Here is a 26,454-nt window from a genome sequence, read left to right on the forward strand (position 1 = left end):
TCTATTTATTCATTTTAATAAATAAGTTACAACCACCAGATTGCTCAAACTGCTGAATTGTTTATAACAGATTTATTTTTGTTTATAATTACCACTTTACTGTTTCTTTAGTCTTTGCACTAATCCGTAAAAAAATAATAATCTAAGATGCCAAGAAAGGATTATTTGTTAAGGAGACGTGTTTGTTCAGCCTCCAGTCCTATAGCCGGTGCGAGCCACATGTGGGGAAAGAGCGAGCCAGCCGAGTCCGTTATCCAGCTTCCCGTCTCCACGGTCTGTTCTGTTCCACTGTTCCATACAAGGCACGGTCGGCCCGAGGCTCGGCGCCGCTCGGCTCTCTCCGCCGTCACTCGTGACAAATCGGGCGATTGTTGCCGGTGGAAAGGCAACACTACAGCGAGTTCAGTGTGCGATCGACAGCTGTCACGCGTAGCAGCTGTTGTGGTTTGGATCACGTCACGTTCGCGTTCACGATCATGTGGTTGCGGAGTCTGTGATAAATATGTGGAACATACTCAGTGTCCTGTTTTTGTGTGTTTTTAGTTTCTTTGGAGAATGCGCTCGCCACGTTCCTGAAGATGACTGTAAGTTTTCTTACTAAATTGTAACCTTAGTGATTATAGTTCTAGGCAAACATTATGTTAAGTACCCGTATCTGAAACTCCATTGGAACAAACTATCCGGGAAACGGTCAGAAGGTCTTATGTTTACTAAGTATATTTGTACGCTTTATGTATAGAGTACCTTGAACTCATACTTTATTATTTACAGCAATTTTAAATAATTACGTTCCTTATAGTATTTATCAAAAATTAATAAGCGAAAAATTAGAAATAAATTATGGAATGTTCTACATGTATTGGTCCTTCATATATATAATGCAAATCAATATCATCGATATATCCATTTACTAATTGCTTGTAATAATATTATCTCCTATTTTTGTGATATTCAAATTTAATTCATACTAAGTATACTTTTTACTTCTTAATGTTAATTGTCAAACTGGTAACACTGTATTTTAAATCCAACTTGTTTCTTAATGAAAAGTTAATTTGTTTAGTTTAATATTAATTCTTCAACAAAGTATTCATAACTTGTTTAAAACTTCATAATTTTAATCACAAAATTTGTAATTTCCATCATGTTATTATCATTTATAACGTGCTATAAACAAAAAAGGTTTAATTACTTAATTTTCTTTTGAACGAAACTTTTTGTAACGTTAGTTTTAATATACTGTACATTGAATTCATTTCAAGCAAGCCGAAGTGTGATTTTGGTTTTTTAATAATATATGCTACATTACCAGCTAAAATTAAATCCTTTTCCTTCAAAATTCTAATAATAAAATGGTATTAAATTATAATGCCTGTAACTATGTAGAGTCTGAATTATAATTAATAGCTTTAAGATCTAAAATAAATAAAAGAAATATAAATATAAATTGTAGTCTAGTAAAATTCAGACAGTTAGTGACCGCGTAGTAAAGAACCACATTAACCATAGCATTATTGTAAAGAGTCGTTATGTTTAAAAAGGAGAAGGTAGAAACGATATGTAGCAAGAACATACCAATTTTCGTTAGAAAATAAAGTCGAAATTATCTGTTAACAGTCAAAATTTAGTAGCCTACCCTTTTAATTTAATTAAATGACAAACCCAAGTTCGATGGCGATCACATAATGGCAATACAATTACGCTGTAATACGAATAGGCCACTCACTACTAGTTAAAAAATAAATTGAATTAAACACCTCTGTAACTGAAGTACTAAACTATTTTTTTAATAAAATTTTATGAAAAAAAGATTTGTGACCTCTATAAATATAAAAATTGTTGCCATATGATGTTTGCTATTAGTAGGTTAACTGATTCTTTGGACTTTAATACACAAATTTATTATTTATCTTTTAAATGAGCACATAGTTTTTGAAGTACAAATAAAAAGACCTATAAATTAAAACATACCTTTATAAAAATATAATATAATACCTATTAGCTACGGTACCACAATATTATATCATAAGGTGTTTCTTATTTTATGTTATTTTCTGTGAGATTACTATACTCCTCTCACATTATGTAGCCCTACTGTATTTGCTTGTTGCGTTCAAAGCGAACAATACAAGAATCTTTGCCATTGCTTGTAGACTGTTTGTGAGTAATTTTTATGTTCCGAAAGTGTTCTACTAAAACGCCCTCGTTCTCTCAAAAAGTCAGTAATGTTCTTTCTCACAAGTAATTGCGGGACCGTGTTCGGTGGTTTGACGACGGTAAACGTCGATACAAGCCCGGCTCACTCTGCACAGCTTTCTCCGTACTTGTGTTCCCAGGGTAGAGTTCACGCGAAAGTGACAAAGTTGCAAGCGGAATATTAAATATTTTTAGATAAACAGATATTTAGAAATTACACTGCCATCAGCGAAATGGTTATATTTTGCGTCTATTTAGAAGGCAAATCAATTAACGATTTCTTTCCGAATAACAGATAGAGATACAGATACAGATTGAGCCCATACGGAATTATGAAGTTAAAAGGTGAAAACATAGAAACATAAAATAATAAAAAGTCTTTAATTTTATTTAATTTTGTCTATTGAAAAACAGTCGGGTCTTGGCTATATATGGTATGGGTTATATAAATAACGCAAGTTGCTGAACTTCTTGGTCGAGTAAATGTAGTTGTGGATTTAACATAATGAGTATGAGACATGAAATAATTATTTATGTGTGATGGTCCTAATTATTTTAAATCCATAACTACGTCCACTCGAACGAAAAGTTGAGCTTGCGTTATTTATTGACCACAGCGTGAACACTGGCTATAACACAAATCACAGAACACGCGTTATTACAGTTTCTTACTTCAAACTCGAAATGAAGACGAAAGGTAAAACCAAATCAGTCATGTCAGTCAGGGGCAATACACAGAAGGAATGAACGTAGTAAAATTAGCTGTTGGTCACAATCAAGAAACTGTATCTCGTTTTAATTAAAACATTGGAAGTAACTAAATAATAGATATTATAATTAAAAAACTACGCTCTTAAGCAAATTAGGCCTTACTTTCCAGTATATGTTTTTCAGAAATAGAAATTTTCGAAGGAAACTCTAGCAGAAAACAGGATACAATATGTGATTAATGACAAACAAGGTCCTTACACACTCAGTCCCAACCTTAATTATACCCTCACTCCACATTCCCTCTCTTCCTTCATTTCACATGTCATTCTTTTGAGTTCTTGCCATCTCGTTCATGAAATAAAGTTTAAATATTCTTGGCAGACCAAAGTGAGATGTGAGAGAGGCCTATACCGCTTAAAAACATCGCGCTCTGGTTCAACCGAATTGCGCGCTAAGATCATTGGCACCATCGATTCCACAAACATTCTCCGATGACTGAGGCTCTCCATTAATTGGTCACCTTCGGGGAGCACAAACCTCTCAATGCGTTCACCATAGCTTGGTTGGATGTATTATGTATGATTTTGTAACATATGAGAAGATAAATCGTCCTGATTCTAATGCTAGAATCTCTTAACTTAATGGAACGTCCTGACTGCTATCTAGTGGCCAACAGCAGAATTAGTAATCATAAAACATTGCGCAACAGTATAAAACTTTTGTTATGGTTAAACTGCAACAGTAACAACTAAAGCGTTTATATTAAAATTTAATTTATTAAAAGGAGAGGAAATATACTTGAAGATTCGAAAAGGATTTATAACGTGCAGAAAAACACTTGCTGCTACAGTGGCGCTGCTTACACATCACTGCGTGGTATTCTGCCACACCACTCTCATGTGAATGCGAGTTGTGTTCTCTTGTGTTTAAAATATTAAAGAACGTATAATCGGCGTATTCATTGTGATAAATGTGTTTTTTTTTTCAGTCTTTCTCATTCTTGTTCTTTTACCACTATTAGATACAGTCCTTTCTCTCCCTTGATAATAACCAATACGTCAATATCCAGTAGGTATAATGTATCACTATTATACGTTGACAATTTAAACAATTTTAAATAATCTATTTTAAATAATCTCTTTTCAATATACTCCCAAATGAGTAAATAGCTCATTGATTTGGTTTCGGTTTGTATACCCACATCCTTTTCTGCACAAAGCCGTTCCCATTGTATCGCTCTCCAAGATTCTCCGATTCATAATCTTTATTGAGCCCCCTGCGATAACACACATGTTGATATCTTTGGTGTCGAAGAGAACACAGAAAACAAAGTGCACCATAATCGCTTTCATCTAGGTTTTACAACAATAAACAATGGCTCGCTGTTGTTGTACGTGAGCTGTATAAACAAGCGGTCGGCACGGCGCTAGCGCGGGGGCACGTTTTATTAGATTTAGTCTAGCCGCCATCAGCTAGCCCTTTATAACTGCGAAATCAGCGTCGGTGCGACTTCTCGAGTCGCCGTGAACAACCAATCGTAATCCACGCAACTGCCAATGTGGCAATGGCACTTCTGAGTTACGGTCCATAAACACGTGCTAATGTATTCCTGGAGGTGATTGGTCGGCAGCCAAGGAGCAGCTGGGACCGTCTACAATCAGTTTATACTGTAACCACGGTTCCGGTACCGGTAGCCATGCAGTATTCAGCGGCGTTGCTCAGTCACAACATTACGTTGGATGATCGGCAGCCAAGGAGCAGCTGGGACCGTCTACAATGCGTTTATACTGTAACCACGCTTCCGGTACCGGTAGCTGTACAGTATTCAGCGGTGTTGCTCGGTCTCAACATTATGTTGGATGATCGGCAGCCAAGGAGCAGCTGGGACCGTCTACAATGCGTTTATACTGTAACCACGCTTCCGGTACCGGTAGCCGTGCAGTAGTCAGCTAGGTTGCTCAGTCTCAATATTATGTTGGATGATCGGATGCCAAGGAGCAGCTGGGACCGTCTACAACGAGTTTATACTGTAACCACGGTTCCGGTACCGGTAGCCGTGCAGTAGTCAGCTAGGTTGCTCAGTCTCAATATTATGTTGGATGATCGGATGCCAAGGAGCAGCTGGGACCGTCTACAATCAGTTTATACTGTAACCACGGTTCCGGTACCGGTAGCCGTGCAGTAGTCAGCTAGGTTGCTCAGTCTCAATATTATGTTGGATGATCGGATGCCAAGGAGCAGCTGGGACCGTCTACAACGAGTTTATACTGTAACCACGGTTCCGGTACCGGTAGCCGTGCAGTAGTCAGCTAGGTTGCTCAGTCTCAACATTATGTTGGATGATCGGATGCCAAGGAGCAGCTGGGACCGTCTACAATGAGTTTATACTGTAGCCACGTTTCCGGTACCGGTAGCTGTACAGTAGCAGCGTTGTCGCCGGTCACAACATTATGATGGATGGTTCGTCGCTAAGAGACCCTCTGAAGTTACAAGAAAAATGTTTTATGTCCCCACTCCCTCTACTACCCTAAACAGATATGTATTGATGGAACTGAATTTTCTAGAATCCATTACTGCTAAACTATAAATAATGGTCGGTTTCTAATCCTCAGCTGTAATAGACTAGAAGCATTTGTTAAAACCTGCACTTTGGAACATTAGAGTGAAGCCATGCAGGAAACGAATTAAATGTTTTGTTATTTTATCCTCCAGTAGTATTGGTTCGTGCTAAATATACCGCTTAATATACCGGATACTATGGACAGCTCGCACAGCTGTTAGAGTTAATTCTTCATTTTTTTTGATTAGAAATTACAGTAGCAGTCTAACCTCTAACGAATTGGCATTATCATGTTCAAATACTGATTAAACATTTTCCAGTAATCTTTTATGAAACTCAGACGCTGTAGAGGTTGTACAGGAATCATGAGTCCCTTAGTTTCCTTGTTAGGACTTCTAAGACATATTTTAATTGGTAATGTACTGAATGCCTTCTACTCTACACATCCACTGCCAATCACATTTTATATATAAGTTCCGGGAGAACAGAATAAAATGTCCTCATAAGAACAAACCAATAATCTCTTTACTTCTGCCCACCATTTTTCATCAAAATACAAATATAAGACACTGTGCGCCATATGTATCAAAAGTAATACAGTTATAATTTTACACATTCACTGCGTTTTTTAGTTTAGGAGAAAATGTGAGTGATTGCGCCTGTGCGTGTGGGTGCACTGATGTGACGTCTGCTGAGTGACGGGTGGCGAGTCGGACATCAATAACGTCACATTCCAGGAGCCTTCCCCAAAATCTGTGTGTAGCTGAAGCGCAAGCCTTGGAAACATCTCAAGCGAAATACCATTCCGCCGCGTTTAGTTGTAGTGGTCGTGTGGGCCATCATCTTAAAATGTTGGCGGTATCGAAAATACCAGGAATTAAAAACATATTTCATTTTTTTACAAGGTCACGCATCAAAGTAGCTGGGATAATTCCTAGGCTTAAGCAGTTTTGATTGCACTCGCCTTCTACTTTAAAATTAAGTTTATTTTTTAATTTGGCGTGTTGATGTTTCTATTACATGATAATATAGTGAGTTCACAGTATAACTCTCGAAGTTCACTTTTTATCTACGACTACTTTAAAAATATTTTAGAAATATAAGAGGGTCATAAAGTAGATTTTCTATTAAATCCCGTTAACTTAAATCTTCTTACTAAAAATACTCACGCTGTACAATCACAGTGCCATGTTTGGCTGAGACCGTGTAAGAACTATTATATTTTTGCGTTCATAGTCTGTATTATAATGCATAATCCGATAGAAATATAGGTCTATACATTTTAGAATTTTTATGCCAAGGGATCACGATCAGCTGTGTAATCTGTAGCGGTGAACGCCGAAAACATTTAATCCAATTATTCTGGATAAGTCTATGTGTGTACCCTCAAAGATACGAGGATTAGACAGCGTTTGGCAGACAGCAGTTGGGACGTTCCAGTGAATGGAAATCAGGTTTTAGAAACACAACACAGCGGGCGGGACAAGCCTGTGAGGGTCTGCGGTGGAAGGTGTGTAGACGTGACAGCCTCAGAGGGAGTTTTGTTTTCATCAATAAACTTTTGCTCTTTCAAGATTTGAGTTGCGGCCCTCCCTCGCTTTGGGTTGTGATGGTTTCCTTTATAATCCTCTAATAGGTTTATAAAGATTTACGGCGTGCAAAAAATACCGTAGAACATATTTTTCAATCTCACCAAAAAACAGCCCTACTGAAATGGTTTCCTTCTTTGTAAGTCTTAGGGGATTGACAAAGCAATATTTTGATCCTCGTTCACAAAGATTTGATCTTGGGCTCCCATATATATCCAGACAATCCTGGGAATGCGATACAGATATGAGAAGACAGCAAGTGTCCGAAATAAACGACCCACCCTCGTATAAATGTTGGACGCTCGTGGTCCTGCACGACATGAGGTCTCATCTACCTTATAGATGTCAATAATTAGAAATTTCTATAAAATATTATTTCAAATCAAATTAAAATCTAGAGTCCTTCGAGGATCGATTCTCAGCCCTGCACTATTTCTTAATAGCAACTCATACTTAAAATTAAATTTATTTTACGATTGTACAAGAAAAATTCTTAAGTTCACCTACATAATTTCTGAAGTATTAATTCAATATCAAACAAAAGTTTAAAGAAAATATTCTTACAAATTATTAATTTGTGTGGAACAAATATTTCAGTCACAGTTTTATTTGGAATATCAAGTAAACTTTATTTTTATTTAATTCAAACGATCCTATTACAAAGAATAGGTTATGTCTTCTCAATTTATAATTTTACACACGTTTGAGATTTGAATGATCAATTCGTTATCTTCAAAATGAATGACAATTCAGCTGCAAAGACGATTGTCGCTGCAACCAGTATATACAGTTCTCTACTTTCCGTGGTGGTTTATATGTCTATACACTTGATGAAAAGATTTACAATTCTATGTACTGTCTACAGCAAGTGCTATGTAGGTACGATGACATCGGGTGCTGTCAAGAAAGAGTTAAGAATCCTATTTTTTAAAACAAGCAGTACATAAATGCGTGCAAATTTTCTTCTTTTAACTATTACTCAATGTTTTCCTACTTCCATAAATTCCGAAAAATCGTTAATGTGTCATTCTGGCACATTTTATTTCAATGTGGTTTTTATTTAAAATCCGGATTTGATCTTAGAAATAGAAAGAAGAGTACAGCTTATACCATTTTAATGCTCTAAATGCCATAAAGGCAAATCTTACTGATAATTTTATAAAAACAATCCTTTGTCGTCCACATGTTTTATCACTATCCATAAATCATTAGTATGATACTAAAAACCCAGTTTAATTCATTTGCTGCAGAAGTCGGGACGTCAAAATCAAGTAAGCTGTTTGTTGATTCAAGTTTGTGACGACCTTATTATGAACTTGACTAAAACGGTAAGTACTTTTATATTACGTACGAGAGTTCTACATAGTTTGATAAAGTAAATTTGGCCATTTTGGCCATAAAACGATGTCAGTATTGCAGTAACTCTGCCGCATGTTAGGAGAAACTGTCACAGAACCCGGTCACAATTTGGACCACGTGTCCCTCGCCTCGCTGCAGAAAGGGGATGTTTATTTTGGGCTCGGCAGACACGGCAGTAGAGTTCAGGTTATTGCTGTGTCCTGTCGGGTTACTTGGAGTCTGGAACTCACAGTTTCTCATCGTTCTCTAATTATCTTTATAACAATAGACTATCCTGGGAGCACATACACAATGCTGTTTTATTTAAATACTATTAGTGAATATTCTTAAAAACTGTTTGTATACTCATCATTTTTTACAGTATAAAGTTAACTAATACTGCAAACAAGGTTTTAGATAATATGTATCGTCATACAATTACTAGATTAAAATGTATTCATCAACCGTATCTACCGGTGTACTCGGTATTGTCTTAAAGAAAGAAAGACAGCTCCACTTTTCTACGCAAATTTGTCCAAAACCATTGAGACAATTCAAAGTGTGTAGGACGAGAGAGAGGTCATTTCAGTTGCAATGAACTATGCTGAAATGTGCACCCATGTAGACATATTTGGAATTAAAATATATTTAAACAATAGAAAATCTTGCTTAGGAATTAGCACTCCTCAAAATAGCTTTTTAAAATACTAACTCTGAAATGTTACTAACCACTATATTATGTCTGAAAAGCAAATATGTCAAATGTTCTAGCGATTACCCCATACGGAAGAGAGCTCAACATTCCCTTCACGGTCAAATTTGTGTCTTCTCCTGTTCTGTTTGATTTTTCACACCGAGTTATTGACAGCTGACATATCGTATAACTCTGAGTTACTGAGTGTTGAATTATCGTATAACTCTGCGTTGCAGATTGCTGACTTATATATGTCTGAGTTATAGTGTGCTGACTTGTCATATGAATACTGAGTTTCTGAGTGCTTTACGTGTTATGCAAATTTAATTTCAAAAATTAAAAAAAATTAAATATATAAATAGACTCTGAAGATAGCTAGTTATCGTACAATTTAAATAGTCATAAGTACAGTTTTTGTTACAGATATTTTTGTGTCTTTATGAACTTTTTAATGTTTTATTAAACATTGATCACGTTGAATAATATTTACTCCTAATTTTATTATTTCAAGGTGTCAGTATTAACTATTATTTTAATATATGAATTTGTTTAGTATTGTAAATTGAAACTACAAATGATTGAATGACAGATTGGAAAAAAGTTTTATTTGTCAAATCATAATGCAAAATGAAGGTGGAGTGATAATCGTGCATATTTAATAATGTAGTCTTATGTAATCAATTTTAATGTTTAGTTGAGTTCTCTCTTTAGTAATGATTAATTTATTAATTTCAATTGATGTATTGTTAAAACCTTTCATCATGTTGAGATAGATATCCTTCTCTCTCCACCGGAAGTGTTTACAAATTCAAACGAAATATATAGTTTTGCTGGAAAAGTAAAAAATTATGAACTTAGTTGCCAAGAACACTATAACAGCTGTATTTCTGTATTGGCCAACACTTTTTCTGAAAGAAAAAATAACAATACAATGAGAAAAATACCGAGTTAACATCCACCTGTTACGTGGATGTTGTAAGGTGCACTACGAAGATCGCGCTGTAGCGTAACACCACTTATGTCATCGTCGATATCAAAGCTACGAATAACTCCTTATCGAGACCGAGCCTTATATCGAAACCGATTATTTAAAGCAATGAGACAAAATGTGAGCGGTGAGTATTTATGGCCGAATTGTGCGGCGCGGTGCGGCGGCGGGCGGCTGAGGTGTTATTGTTTACAGCTTATCAGCAGTCGCTTTACTGCGGTCGTTATCAGAGTCTTTGTTATCGCCGCTATCAGATGCCGTGGCGTGCCGCTCCGCGACTCTGGCAGCGAGCGGCACGGCGCTACAAAGGGGGTAATAAGTAAGTTGATAATAACATATGCAAGGTAAGGTAAGCTGTAAGTGGGCCACGGAAGAGAGCGAGAGGCTCGCGGTCGATAGACAGACACTCTCACCTCCCCGCGGTGGAGCGGCCGCGGTGGCCGCACGTCGCCTCGCGAGATCTCGCCTCGCCTTGCCCCGTTATAGCTCGTTAGAGTCCAGGTGTTCGGTAAACTGTCTCGGGACTCTTATTAACGATCCGTTTCTAGGGGAGCACACCACTTTTTGAAACTTTTTAATTGCAAGGGCGGTTTTGATACGTATTCATGCATACATACATTTCTAATAGTACTCTATACATCCGGTGGAGAGAGAAGGATATCCATCACAACATGATAAATAAGGTTTTAACAATACATCAATTTAAATTAATCTATTAAGCATTACTAAAGAGGGGACTAAAAAAAAAACTTTAAAATGTATTATATAAGACTATATTATTAAATATGCACGATTGTCACTCCACTTTCATTTTGTATTGCTTCAATAAACACTTAGTAGTTTCAATTTACAATACTAAACAAATTCATATTCTAAAATCTTAGCCAATACCTAACACTTTGAAATGTTTAAATTAGGGGTAAATAATTTCCAACGTGATCAACGTTCAATAACAAATTAAAAAGTTCATAAAGACATAAAAATATCTCTAACAATAACTGTACGTATGGCTGACTATTCAAATTATAAAATAACTCGCTATTTTCAGACTATAAATAGAGTCTATAAAAATAGTCAATTTTGTTTTAATTTTTGCAATAAAATTTGCATAACTCACGTAAATCACTTATAAACTCAGTATTTATACGACAAGCCGGGACACTATAACTCAGACATATATGCTTTTATGCTGAGACCAAAACTGTAAAATTGGAATACATCAGACTTCATGTGACTTGGACTCATGAGGATGACCAAATCCTATACAGTCAGTTGGGCTAGGATTCTTATGTAATTATCACCTTTCTGAGTACCTCCGATTGAACAGCGTCTCCGCTTTGGCTGCCAGAGTCGTGGAGCGGCACGGCATCTGATAGCGGCGATAACAAAGACTTTGATAACACTATCATCTCTAGCAGTCAAAGTCAATTTTAACACCTTTTGTAACGTTCTCATGAAATCTATTACCTTCCGTATTTTAATCGGTAACCCTTTTAGAAGAGTAAGTTAACTTTTTCAATTAGTTTTCCATAATAATTTATATTAATTAAACTGGTTGTTTCGATTTTGTAGCGACAGTGACAATCATGAGGGAGTTTAGATTGAATCTGTATTTATAGCGAATTCTAATTTTTTTTTAATTACGCTTCCATCTCTGAGATATATTCTCATAGCATCCCAAGCCAGAATTACAGGACTACAATTTAACTGTTAAAATGAATGATTTATTCATGGAAAGGGAATATTTTAACAGAATTCAATTGTATAACTACTCTTGTGTACAGTGAAGGCGATATATTATCAAAAAGACCGTTGCCATTCGAATTATGAAGATATGCTTTGCGACGGGAAAATATATTATATAAAAGTATATTTAACAAAATACTGTGTATTATTAAAATACCTTATGAACATAAAGCATTCTAATAGCTTCACGTAAGAATAACAAATTATATATGGAGTTACGCAATTTTTATGTTCCCTCCACCACAGTAGTACACTCAAGCGTAACAGGATAATTTGAAAGAACAGAATGTAATTGACGATAATAATTGTTGGTCAATACAACCAACATACAAACGTGACATATATAGTTTAAAACATATATAGTTTTATTAACATCTTGAAGTCAAACGTGTGGGAATGGTTATTTCCTAAGTGGATCATTAAACCCCTAATTAACAAAGAACGTTTTGAGGCGAACAGAATTTGCAGCAGTATGTAGACAATGAGTCACAGTGACCGGTTACCTCTGATTCTCCTTATTTGGCTACTTGATACCGTCATTTGTCAAACTCCTTGTTCAACAACTACGCGAGTTTCACTGTCTTGCTGGCATTAGACAGATATGCTGCCTACTGTGTTCTGAACATTTCAAAATTTTCCAACTTGATGTTGTCTCCTGTTGTCTCTTCCTGTTGAAGTTGATCTTGGTTCATTTTAAATTAGTAGTCACGTCTAATATTCTACGCAAATTTTGTTCAATGCTATTAATGTTACTATTATATATATATATATCGATGCTGAATTAGATCTAGCTATAAAAGATCTGGACGTGATCTTGAATTTTCAGGAAGTATCGAAGTAGATGCTCATCAGGATCATCACTTCTCTGCTCTTTCACATCGTCACAGTATTTTTGATATTATTTTACAGAACAAAATACTGCAAGGTCAGAGAATTTAAGTGACCTACAACGTTTGTACTACGGAAAGAAATAGTACAGATTTTACACTAGAACACATTTATTAGCGTCATCCAACGGTCACGAGTAAATTAATGAGAACTGCCATTGGCCGGACATAGTGCATCACTAGCGAATTCTGTTGGCTGTTCCCAGTTACTAATCTCAGGCATATGTATGGGTTTAGATTGTGCCTAATTTTTGCATTTAGTCTCTTTTTTGTATGTGCTGCCATAGCAAATAACTTTAATCATGAGGCTTTTTTACAAAGACCACAGAAAGCACAGAAAATGTAGAACACAGAAGTCTCACGTGGACACTTTTCACACCGGCCAGACCACAAAACTACACATAAGTGTGCATCACTAGCGAATTCTGTTGGCTGGAACTAGTTACCAATCTCAGGGAAACGTCTGGGTTGGATTTTCTATGTTGGAATACACAATACACATAGGGACTGTGAAATTGTTAAATGAGTAGTACCGTCTGAATATGTATATTTAACTTATTTCTTGTGAGACTTATTTTATTCACGTGCTTCATGTTTGGAGACTTAGGACTAATTTAGAAAATTATTATCTTTCTAGAGCTTTAATCAGTGAGAGATTCGCATTTATTTAGGGGTGAGGTAGAACCTTATTTGATAACAATACAGAAATCTTCCAGCAGAATTAATACTCACAAAAATTTATAAAATACGAGATTAATATAAAGTGACGAAAATCATAATGTCTCAGTCAGATCGTATTGATGTAGGCCAACATAATTTCACGCGCTACAATAATCCCAGTCCAACTCAATGAAGTGTGATATTAAGCAGAATCCATCGCGCAGTTTCAGATTTACGCTCCGGTGGAAGCTCAAGATAACGCTCATTAAGTGTAGCGAGTTTAGAGTGTAGCCAATGAATGCGTTACGGTTCATTAAATAACGGGCTGCAGGAAAATGGCCGTGTTGTACTAGCAATTACCTCGTCCAATTAGGTTACAATATTTCTCGACGTAGCGCTTGCATTGTAAAATCTATTCGTCTTTTTTCTTAACTTCCATTAACTTTTTGTTTGAAATGCAGTGTTTATTATATATATATATATATATATATATATATATATATATATATATATATATATATATATATATATAGTGTTTCAGTTTGAGAAGAAACCTTTGAGATGGTTGTACGTGTATTGGTTTGTTTATAATGTAAGCTTATTTGTATTCATATTAATTATTCTAAATTATTTGTATTGCCAATACTCTACTTTGTGCTAAATATTAAAGTAATTTTTCTTAAATTAAAAAGCATGCACTCCATTAGAACTTTCCTTAATACGTTTCTTGAAATATTTTATTCTTAAGGTTGTACTCTAAAGTGTACATAAATTATACTTTTACTGTTGGTGTTACTATAGTTGTTTTTATAACACCACTATCATCGCAGAATGTAGGTGATGTGCGGCCCTCCAATGGACCCGCTGTGGCCCACGTGTTACGGCACTGAAATTTGCGTGTTGACAAGGGCCCGGGACGTGTGCATCAGGCCTGCTCGGAGTGATTTAATACAGAGCAACAGCCCGCGACCGCTGATAAGGCTTCAATTAAACCATAGCCGCTGTCTGGTGTGTGTTAACCGCCACGAGTGATGCATCGCTTGTGAACTGTAAACATGTAAACTGTGGTGGACAAGTTGTAACAAATATTTATCACTCGGTCACAATAGGCCTTCAGGAGCTTGGGTTACATACTTAACCCTGCAGCAAGTGTCAGTTGACCCAGAGTAGTAGAGATTGTATAACGCGAGAGTGGAAGCCAAATTTAGAATATAAGTGGCATCCTTCTCAAGTTGCTTCTAAAGGCATAATAAAATTAGTAAAAAAAAAAAAAAAAAAAAAAAAAAAAAAAAAAAAAAAAAAAAAAAAAACGCAACTACATTGGTAAGTTGTTTATTCACATGCGTTTCATTCAGCTGAAGAGTTCATGGCAAATCGTTGGGTTAATTGGCAATTAGGATAACGGCGGCACTGGTGCTATACGAGTGTGATTACTTCCGAGTCAATTTACATGAAGGTTTGAATGGGAGAATGAATGGATTCTATGAAAATTGGGGACTGTATTACAACGAGATAAGCCATGACGATGTTATTTGTGAAAATTTGTCAACCATGCAGTCTCTGAAGCTTAAATTCGTACAGATTAGAGATGGGTAATTGTTCATGGGTAAATCCCCTAAATATATTTATATTTTCCAGGTAAAGTGTTAGAGAGGGATTCCCAACCCTAACGTCACCTGGTAAATTAAGACATTGTTTACTTTTTTGTTTTTTAACTTTATATTTCAAACTTTTACTATATTGTAACTAAAATCAATTAAATAGAATTTGACTTAAACAGCATATAAGCATATATTAATCTAGGCGAATATTTGCAGGATGCTAATGCCATACACTATTTACTATTTAATCCAACCTTCATTAAGATGAGTTGATAGCAAAAATTATGAGAAAATCTCCGATGCAAGTTCAGCGTAACACGTTTAATACAGCATTAATGTGTTAAAATGGACATTTCCAATACAATATATTGTTTACTCGAATAAAATCATTTAATTCCATCTTATACATAATAACACAGTGTATATTATAACAAAGTACACGTTTTTAATTGTGTACACATTTACTTAGATTTTAAGTCGTCATAATAGTTTTGTAGAGGAATCGTTTTCATAATAATTGAGTGCATTATTTTAAGATTACTTTAAGCCTTGTTGAAAAGTAAGAAATGAATATAATAATGCGAAATTGAATTTCACCTGTTGAAATTAATATTTTAGTCTAATATAGTACAGATTTTTTCAAAATTTTGTAATCGTCTTATAACCATAAACAAGTTTGCTTCCGTAACAATTTATAAAAGTCGAAGGCAGACTGTATCATTGTTCTTCCACTTGTTTTCAAATAGAGGTATAAGTGAATAGTCTAACTTGAGAAGCTGTACGTACCAATTCTGAAGTTTAGTGTAAGAACAGACAAGATAGGGAGTGTGGAGGCTTCGTTTCTTAGGCACTGAAGAAGGCATTTTCTGTAAACTATATTGAATTAGTACTTAAAACATTCCAAAAATTTATTTGGTGCAATTGATTTTCAGTTTGGTTAGTTTTGCAACTAACTAGTTTTGAAGTTATTTTTCCTAAAGACAGAAAGTATAGAAAGACCTCTTGTAATTACTCCACTAAGAAAGATAAGCATTTAAACAAGCTATTAGCTGTTAGCTGTCGCACCATTAATAGTTTAAGTGATTATTTTAGGCAGTTTTGTAACCAACCTCAGACTAAAGTCCAAAGACAAGGATAAATGCTTTGCATCATAGATGTGAATTATCACTTCAGAAATGACGTTATTTATAATGAATACAATTCAATGGAATTACAAATTTGCTATCGAAAACTAAATTGTACTCATTAGTCATGTTTTATATTAAAATTGTAAATAAAAAATCCCTAAAATCAGTTATTTTTTAGGGAATCTGTTTTTAATAAGATGGTCAAAATTACTATTCGCAGTGTATACAATTCATCATGGCAAAAAGTTTGGCCTAAGTTTCCTGACTTCAGAGAATTACTGTGAAACTAAACAAATTAACCAACCAAAAACCAATTTCACAACATTTACTATTCCAGAAAGTAAAATTAAAAAATTGTGGTCATAGCGATTATTAATTATAAATCGATATTAGTTTGGTCTATCTATACTTAAATAGCCAATCTGAGCTTGCTGAGTCGCTTTACAAATTGACATATCATAAATATATTTTACTTTTATATCTGAACTACCAAAGTAATTACTACAATTGCATTAAATAATGGTGATTAATCATGATAGAGTTGATTTTAGTTTTAAAGCTACGCAGTCCTTTGCCTTTATTGTGAACACACAAAATCAGTTAATGATCCTGATTAATGACCCGCTCAGATTTCACGAGTTCAGCCAAGTTGACAGATGACCTGATACTCATGTGTTGCCTTCTGTATAATTATTGGCCGCCGCGCCGGTTACAAGTAATATAACACCTCTTCTGCAGATTTATTACGTGCCGTTGATTCTGTTAATTGGTTCAGTCCGGTCGAGGCCCTCCCCCTCCCCACACCCGCCCTGCTACACTTGAAAACTGATCCTGTCCTGAACCTCCCCACGATGGATGGATATATGTTACGAGACACTAGATCTATAATTATTATATTGGTCTGAATTCAATAATAACATATCGTGATAAACATGGTTTAATTTAAATTAAATTATAAGACCAATTTTGCAGTGTTCTTGTTTATTTATGCAAATTGCTAGTTTTATGTTTTTTTTTCGTTCAGTGTAAACTTTTTGCGAAGGCTTTCAACAACGATTTTGATAAAATAGTCCATTTTTAACTAATCTAATACCAAACCTTATTTGTCTATCTTCGGTAATACCCAGATTACGATACAAAAATTTCGAATTTCTAGAACTTATGTTTTTATCAAGAACATTAAACATATTTTTCATAAAGGTTTAGGAACATAAAGTTATTGGTACGATATCTCGTAAACAAACTGTTCTATAGACTTGAAACTGTACACGAATATTCACTTATTTATGAGGAACACTGAGTTAGACGATGGTACATGTCACTCCATGGGATTTGGCTGAGCGTTAACGAATATTTTATATGGATCTTATTGGTACCAAGAAAACGAGAAAACATCAGAATAAATCAATTTATAAAGAAACAAACTCAATACTCCCATAAGAGATTTTATATTTGCATGGAACTTCATTTCCACGAGAAGGAGTTCCATGATGCGTAATTTTCGTGACAACCTGTTGTTTGTATGAGTGTCTGTCTATCTGTCCACAAGACACCTCGAGAATGAAATGAGCTGTAGATTTGAAAATTTGCCTGCAACCTCGGCGAAGCCTGTTTCGACACGTGGTGTCGCGTACCTTGTAAAAATTAGAAAATGGGTCGAAAAATAATATTACATTTTAAAAACAGTAATTTTTCAAGCGGATTGTTGCTTATCTAATACATGATTAACTCTAGATAATGATTACCGAGTTTTATTATTTTCCTTTCTTGTCGTGTAAGTATAACTCACACCTGACTATTTCTCCTAATTTGGTTAATTACCAATAATCGACAAGAACATTTTCACGAAGCTTGACATTCGACGTCAGATGTGGTTTACCGACACCATATTGAGCAGTCCACGTCCACGACCCCAGCTGATCTAATGGGACCGGTTTGCCCACACAGAGTCAGCTATTCACATCGCAATATCTCCCTTAATTTACGACATTTTCTCTCAGCTGATTCAAATTCCGTTTGGTGCGATAAATTTGTCGCTCCACTAATAAGGCACGCCTTTCTACACACCTGAGGGGCAGATCGTCTTTAAAAAATTGTTTGTTATCCTCACTGGTCTTTGACTTAATTCCGATGTTGTCTCGTCACTAAATGATCCTATTAGACCGCAACACAGTTCATGATTTATTCATAGCGCTTACTGATTTACGGACTACCCGGCAGATGATTGTTCGTACAGCCCAATCACAAATGTTGGGACTACAGTTTAATATACCGTTTTACTCTCCACTTCTCTGCAGTCTGTCTGTAACCCAGTGATTACTTATAGACCATATTTTGAGGATATGGTGCACTAATCCAAAATTGTAACAACTTTGGTCTCTGCTTGTTCATATCATTTTCGGGTAGTGAATGGGAGAGATTTTGTATCGGACTTTGGATTTTAGCAAAGCACAAATAAAAAAACATCGGAATTTCTGCGGTTCGAATTACTTCAAAATATCCTAATTTTCATTCATCTGGTGACCGTTTATTCTGTGGGTAATTAAATAGAGTATACACGATTCAATATATTTGTATAGCGCATAATAAAATCTACGTCACTTTCTCGTATTGCTTTACCATCATTCTTTCCTCTCAAAACGTATACTCTTGATATTTTGACGTCTAAAGTCGAATTGGTTGTTGGTAATTGATTAGATTTGGAATGTTGGAAAGCTTTCTGATGGTCGGTGATTCATTTGATTATAATATTGGCGTTTACATCTAAAAATAAAAACAATAAATAATAAATTGTACTTATTTTTATTTATAACGTAATATGTTTTTGAATTACATTATTGTTTTGTAATTGTAAAGAAGAGCAAAGGAACAAAACTTATCGAACTCATTTTTCGACTCATATCGATGTACCCTTGTATATGTGTGATTTATAACTTTTCAATTTTCGCGAGGAACCTCTTTCGGGTGTGCCATTTTCATTCAGTTAGCCATGAGCCGTGTTAAATAGTGTGCTTAACGATTCCAGGCAAAGTATCAAATCGTCTGCTTGGAAACATTACTTAAGCAATATTCGAATCCTACTTGAGCAAGACCAATGGCCCGGAAACGTCGCAACAATACCATCGCATAACATATAGGATATGCGGAGGTTTATGGACAACAGAGTAACAATGGAGCTGTGACGTCAGGCAAGGAACGGTGTCACACTTGGCAGCACTTCTGGTACACGCTCTCCTTGTCACACACTGGTATTATACAGGTAAAAACATTCTTTAGCATCAAAACATTTTATACGTTGTTTATTATTTTACAAGTAGTCAAGTATTGTTGTAATCCTATGAACGTTAATATTATTCTTATAAAGCTGTACATCCTCGTCATCGTTTATAGTAATTATAGTAATTAATATTTCTACGTTGAGTTATATTTTCTTACGTCACTGTTATCAGGAACGATGAGTGCGCAGATGATTTTGACAGGCCTATATATTATTCACACACTCGCTGTGTCCAATTCAGGAGAGTCCACGATATGCCTACTCCTTCATAAGTCATAAACTAACATATTGTTACGTTTTTACAAACTAAATAATTCATATGTGGGTTTACAAATAAGCAACACGATTATTAGTTACAATTAATAATGTTTATTAAAGGCTAATTTACAATAAGGACAAATAATTACTTTAATTGAAAGAAATTACTATTTACAATTATTACTATTAATTACAACTCCACTAATTACAATTACTATTATTAATATATGCTAAATGACTAAGATGGCTTCTTCTGCAAAACTAATATTCTTTGCAATCACAAATATAGCTAATTAACAAGTGGCTTTACTGTCTCTTCTGCTTAAGTCCAATTTGCTTACGGTTTCCCCGGTGTCGTATCCTTCCACAGGAGTTGTCCAATACTGCGCTGAATCTTCCCGGTCGATCCCACGATGCGACGATTCCACAGCAGTATCTCCGCAGGCACTCACTATCACAGGATCCGTGTCACGACACTCACTACACTGCCCTCACTGGTACTCACAACTCTCCCGGCTCCCCAGTAGACGGCCTTATATAACCTTCTAGCATTCTTGCTAGAAGGGTCTATACCGGTGGGCTCTGGAAGGTCTAGAAGATTCCGGAGTCAATGGCAGTGAGTCTTTTACCAGGAAGACTGCTCTAGACTTTCTATTGTCATCAGCCTATTTCAGAAGAAGAGGACTGGCCCAGCCATTTATGAGGGTGTTGATGGCTCTCGCAGAAGGATTTATGGCGGTCCCTTACGTCAACAGCCAGGGCCGCCACCGCAGCCGCCGCGCGACGGCCAGCTCCGTGACACTGCCCTCTCCTTAAGGCTGATCGTCCCGATCAGTGTTGGAACCATGGTAAGACGCTAGACGATCTAGGTGGACGACGAGCATCTTGCCTCTTGGGTGTCTTTGGATTCGGTAGACCACGTCGTTGATTCGTGTCACCACACGATAAGGTCCAATCCAGTCCTGTTGAAGCTTTGGGCACCTTCCCTTCCTCCGCAGGGGACTGTAGAGCCAAACCAAGTTGTTCTCCTGGAAATCCAGCTGAGTTGGCTTGTCGGTCGTAGCGAGCCTTCATCTTGTCACTGGCGAACCTTCAGGTGCTGGCGAGCAAACTCGTGAGTGTCGTGCAATTGATCAACGAGTTCCGAGGCGAAGTCAGTCGCTGGCCTCTCCTTGTCAGGTGGTAGGCCGAACATGAGATCACTTGGTAGCCGAAGTTCTCTTCCGAAGACCATTCTTGCTGGGGTAACACCAGTTGTTTTCATGGCTAGTAAGATCTGTAGGCCAGCAGAAAAACTGGCACCTTCTTATCCCAATCCCGCTGGCTGGTGGAGACAACTTTCCTGAGATGACCGACGAGAGTCTTGATGTATCTCTCAACCATCCCATCGGATTGCGGGTGAAGCGGGGTTGTCCCGTGTCTTATGCACTCCCAGACGCTGAAGAACATCCCTCATCAAGATAGAACCGAAGTTCGTCCCTTGGTCGCTGTGTAGCTCACGGGGTACCCCGTACCGGCAGACGAAGTCGTTCACCAAGCATCCTGCCACAGTAGATGCCTCCTGGTTTGGTATGGCGTATACTTCTAGCCCATTTCGTGAAGTAATCCATGGCCACCAGGAGATATTTATTCCCTGCGTCTGTCACGGGAAATGGTCCGGCGATGTCGATGGCGATCCTCTCGAAGGGTGATCCAACGTTGTACTGCCGCATCCTGCCTCGACTTCTTGTTTGAGGCCCTCGGCTTCCAGCACATACATCACATTGGCGGCACCATTTCTCAACATCAGCCCTAAGGTGCAGCCAGTAGAACCGTTGTCGCAACTTTTCCACTGTCTTGTTGACACCAAGATGACCTCCAGACGCTCCGTTATGCAACTCCATAAGGACTTCCCTCCTCTTACTTCTTGGGAGTACGATCTGTTCGATTTTTCCCTCTTCCCGTTAGGAGCTTCCCAGATCCTTATTAGTACTCCGTTCTTGATCTTCATAGAGTCCCACTGTGCCCAGTAGCTCTTGTATAGGTGATCTCTAGCCGCGATGTCTTCCCAACTAGGTCGAGTTCCCAGGCTTCCACCTCTCGCAGGAGTGGTCCGATCTCCGTGTCTCCTAGCTGCTCGTTCCGAAGTTCACTCATTTCCCATCCACTAGCAGGCTCCACGGTGACACAACGTACTTCTGCCGAAGGATTCTTTTCTTCTACCTTGGAGCATTGCTTACAGCCTTCTGGACAAGGACGCGACGTGACAGAGCATCAGCGTTGGAATGTTTTCTTCCCTTGTCGGTGTTCAGACGTGAAGTTGTACTCCTGAAGCCGCTGCACCCATCGCGCTGTCTGCCCCTCCAAAGTTCTTGAGAGTTCAGTAGCCAAGTCAGGGCGGAGTGATCTGTCCTTAAATGGAAAGGTTTGTCCATAGAGGTATTTATGAAAGTGTTCTAGGGACTTCACGACTGCTAGCAGTTTCCCTCCTTGTGACGCAGTAATTCCTTTCGGCCTTAGATAGTGTTCTGCTGAAAATAGGCTACCACGGTTTCCTGGCCATCCTGAACTTTGCGAGAGGTACTCCTCCTATGCCCACGTCGCTGGCGTCAGTGTCGACAATGAACTTTTCTCCAAAGCGAGGGAATCCCAAGATCGGAGCACTACAGAGAGCAGTCTTGAGTATCCCAAATGCTTCACTCGACTCTGACGTCCATTCAAACTTGCGCTGTTCTTCCGTGAGCTTGGTCAGTGGCTTAGCAATATCGGCATAACCCTTCACGAAGCGGCGGTAATAGGTGCACAGCCCGAGGAAACTTCTTACCTCATGTTTGTTACGTGGTGTGGGCCATTCCTTTATCGCTCGTATCTTCTCTGGATCCACAGAGACTCCTTCTGACGAGACTACATGTCCGAGATAGTTTACCTTATTTTTAAATAAGTTGCACTTCTTCAGGTTAAGCTTCAAGTTGGCAGAACGAAGCCTTATAAAGATCTTTTCCAGGTTCTGAAGATGGTCTTTAAACGTCTTTCCAATGACTATGATATCATCCAGATACACTAAACAGGTTTTCCCAAGTTAGACCTCTAAGCACGTTCTCCATTAATCTCTCGAAGGTAGCTGGTGCATTGCATAGTCCAAAAGGCATCACGGTGAACTGCCACAGTCCGTTTCCATTCCCTATGGAAAATGCCGTTTTCTCCTTGTCCTCTGGAGCAATCTCTACTTGCCAGTAACCCACTCTTCATGTCCAGGGTCGAGAAAGAACTTGCCGCCTCCCAGAGCATCCAGTGTGTCCGTCGATCCGCGGTAAAGGGTAACTGTCCTTCTTGGTGACGTTATTGAGTAGTCGGTAGTCCACGCAGAACCTAGAAGTCCCCATCCTTCTTCTTCACTAGTACCACCGGCGAATTCCATGGACTGCTGGAAGGCTCGATCACCCCATCTCGCTCCATCTCCTTTGTTATTTGCTCAGCTTCCTCCCTCTTCGCCCAGGGTAGTCTCCTAGGAATTTGGCGGATTGGTTGTGCGTCTCCAACATTTATCTTGTGCTGAACTACAGTCGTCCTGCCTCTTGGCCCTGTAGCAGTTTCGAAAACATCCTGGTACTCTGTTATTAACTTAGCTACTTGTTTAGTTTGTTCCAAGTCCATTCCCTTGCAAGCATCTCTCACAAATTTATGCTATGTCTTCTGGAAGATTCTTGTGGCAGGATGCTGTCTGTCTAACAGATTGCGATACAGAAGAAACTGAGTAACAGGTACCTAAGAGCTTGCCTTGTTTTAAAGTAACGGGATAGTCGTTTTTAAGTTCATTATGCAGACTGGAACTTCCCTGGAAGATTGAAACAGTGTCTTCCCTACAAGGACACCTCGGCCAAGCTCCTCTTCGTTTACAGCTGGGTCTAACATTAAGTTTCTGTCCTTCCGGTACAGTTCTGTCGACTTCTGCTCTCACGATCTTCTGAGCACGAGATGGCAGTGTGGTATCTTTTAATAACCGCACCGAAGAAGTAAGATTTTTTCTAAGCTGAAGGACGACTTCTTCTCCGCCAACAGTCGTCACCCCTTTCTTGAGGTCTAATTGAAGGCCAAGTTTCATCATTACGTCCATGCCGAGTATAACGTCCTCCTCGATGTTAGCAACGAGAGTGCGATGTTTAAAGCATGTACTCCCGATGCAGAAGGTGGCAACTGTCTCCCCGTGAACACTGGCCAAGTCCCCCAGTCGCAGTCCTCAATGTCCAGGTTGTTGGAGTGACTTTATTGGGAGGTGAACAAACATCTCTATTTACTATGGTCATCGTTGCCCCCAGTGTCTAGTAGAAGGCTTCTGGCTTCCCGTTGACTAATCCATCTATGTAGAGGCTGTTAGTCTGTCCTGACAAAGATGCCACAATAATGCTGTCGGCTGGGGCCTCAGTTTGCTGGGTTGACAATTGCCCCTTCCTGTCAACCCTTTTTAGTTTTTCCTGCATCTGCCCCCGAGAAGCTCTATCTGGGCACTTGCTTCGGGGATGGCCCAACTCTCCACAACTCCAGCAGCGGATTTCCTTCTTCCTGTTCTTCAGCGCATCCAGCACTCTCTGGACTACGTCTTCTATCTTAAAACCTTCTTCCACGCAGACCCCTCGAAGACGTGCATGTCCTTGCACAGACTGTTTTAAACTGCTTCAAATTCTAGTGCTTGTGTTAGCGCCTCGTGTAATGTCTTAGGACGAGCCAACTTTACAGCCTGCTGTGTTTCAGCGTCTCGAAGGCCGTCGAGGAATTTGTCGATGGATAAGTTCTCGCAGACAGCCTCATCACAAGTAGAGTAAGCACCTCTTACAAGTCGTGCGATATCAGCTTCAAATTCCTGCAGTGATTCATTGGACTTCTGGTGGCGACTCCTGAGTTGAGACCTGTAGACCAGTTCCATGTGCTTATGTCCGAACCGCATCTCCAGTCGTCTAACCAGTTCTCCGTAGTTTTGGCGCTCCGCAGGTGGCACGGTCCTGCAGGACCTTTAGCGCGTCTCCACGCAGCGAAAGGCAGAGCATGGACGCTTTTGTTGATGACGGCCAACGGTGGACGGCGGCAGCAGTCTCGAACAGTGTCCGAAAATCCTCCCAGGTCATCTTACCGTCGAAGGTTGGAACCCCTGCATTACTCATTGGTGGACATGAATTAAGCGAGGTTCCGTAATTAATTCTGGTTTTCCATCTTCTGGGCTAACAATGGATTCTGTGCAGGTTTCTGAGCCCTTGTTTCTCTGAGCTATTTTCCTCTAAGATCCTAATTCTATCACCAAATTCTTTTGAATAATCATTTAACTTGTCTTCTAATTGTTTGGAGCAACCATTTATACCTGCTTCTAGTTGCTTTTTTAATTCCTCTTCAACTCTACAAATTTTTAAAATTAAACTCTGTAGCTAATTCATCTTTCATACTTTTCAAGTTCATTTTGAAGTGTTTCACAATTACTATTTAATTTTTCTTCCAATGTTTTTACTATTACTATTTAATTTTTCTTCCAATGTTTTACTATTACTATTTAATTTTTCTTCCAATGTTTTAGTTAAGTTAGATTGTAACACTTTGGTAAGCTTACTTGCTTCAGTTTCAAAAATTAATATTTCGGGATCTTCACCTGCTTCTATCATCGCCTGTTTAAGTCTATTAGCTAAAACTGTTTTTGTCCCAGAAGTATCTAAGTCCCTTTCTTCCTAACTCCGTTTTAAATCAGCCACTTTCAAATCTGCTAACTTAAACCCACTAGAAGCCATCGTTTTATTATATTATTACTTTAAAATAATATTAATACAATAAATAAATAATAAATAATATCTAAAGTGTTGCTTTAACAAATCATCCCACTTCTGACACCAATGTTACGTTTTTACAAACTAAATAATTCTTATGTGGGTTTACAAATAAGCAACACGATTATTTAGTTACAATTAATAATGTTTATTAAAGCTAATTTACAATAAGGACAAATAATTACTTTAATTGAAAGAAATTACTATTTACAATTATTAACTATTAATTACAACTCCACTAATTACAATTACTATTATTAATATATGCTAAATGACTAAGATGGCTTCTGCAAAACTAATATTCTTTGCAATCACAAATATAGCTAATTAACAAGTGGCTTTACTGTCTCTTCTGCTTAAGTCCAATTTGCTTACGGTTTCCCCGGTGTCCGTATCCTTCCACAGGAGTTGTCCAATACTGCGCTGAATCTTCCGGTCGATCCCACGATGCGACGATTCCCACGCAGTATCTCCGCAGGCACTCACTATCACAGGATCCGTGTCACGACACTCACTACACTGCCTCACTGGTACTCACAACTCTCCCGGCTCCCCAGTAGACGGCCCTTATATAACCTTCTAGCATTCTTGCTAGAAGGGTCTATACCGGTGGGCTCTGGAAGGTCTATAGAAGATTCCGGAGTCAATGGCAGTGAGTTTTTTACCAGGAAGACTGCTCTAGACTTTCTATTGTCATCAGCCTATTCAGAAGAAAGGACTGGCCCAGCCATTTATGAGGGTGTTGATGGTCTCTCGCAGAAGGATTTATGGCGGTCCCTTACGTCAAACAGCCAGGCCGCCACCGCAGCCGCCGCGCGACGGCCAGCTCCGTGACACTATTTATATAATTAAGAGATTACATTTTTCTTTAAATGTCCATTATAGGAAAATACTTTTAGTCTTGGGGGCATATAACACCGGCTTAAAGGACATCTTTAACCGAAGTTTTCCAAAATTTACTAAACATTACCAATAAATTGTATATTAAAAAGTAAGAGATCCGAGGTTTCTGTATGAAACATACTGTACACGGTGCAGA

At 38.0% G+C, this 26,454-nt stretch overlaps 1 protein-coding gene across 1 annotated transcript in view; it reads left to right on the forward strand.

The window, feature by feature from the left end:
- Positions 1–413: 413 nt before the first annotated feature.
- LOC124360627 (inactive tyrosine-protein kinase transmembrane receptor ROR1-like) overlaps positions 414–26,454 on the forward strand; it is a 147,740-nt gene continuing 121,699 nt past the window's right edge. Inside the window, exon 1 of the mRNA XM_046814397.1 lies at positions 414–584. Within this exon, the coding sequence (XP_046670353.1) occupies positions 503–584 (82 nt within the window). The 5' untranslated portion in view covers positions 414–502. The remainder of the gene's footprint in view (positions 585–26,454) is intronic.

The sequence above is a fragment of the Homalodisca vitripennis genome, chromosome 1 (assembly GCF_021130785.1).
Source record: "Homalodisca vitripennis isolate AUS2020 chromosome 1, UT_GWSS_2.1, whole genome shotgun sequence".
NCBI classification, from domain to species: domain Eukaryota; kingdom Metazoa; phylum Arthropoda; class Insecta; order Hemiptera; family Cicadellidae; genus Homalodisca; species Homalodisca vitripennis.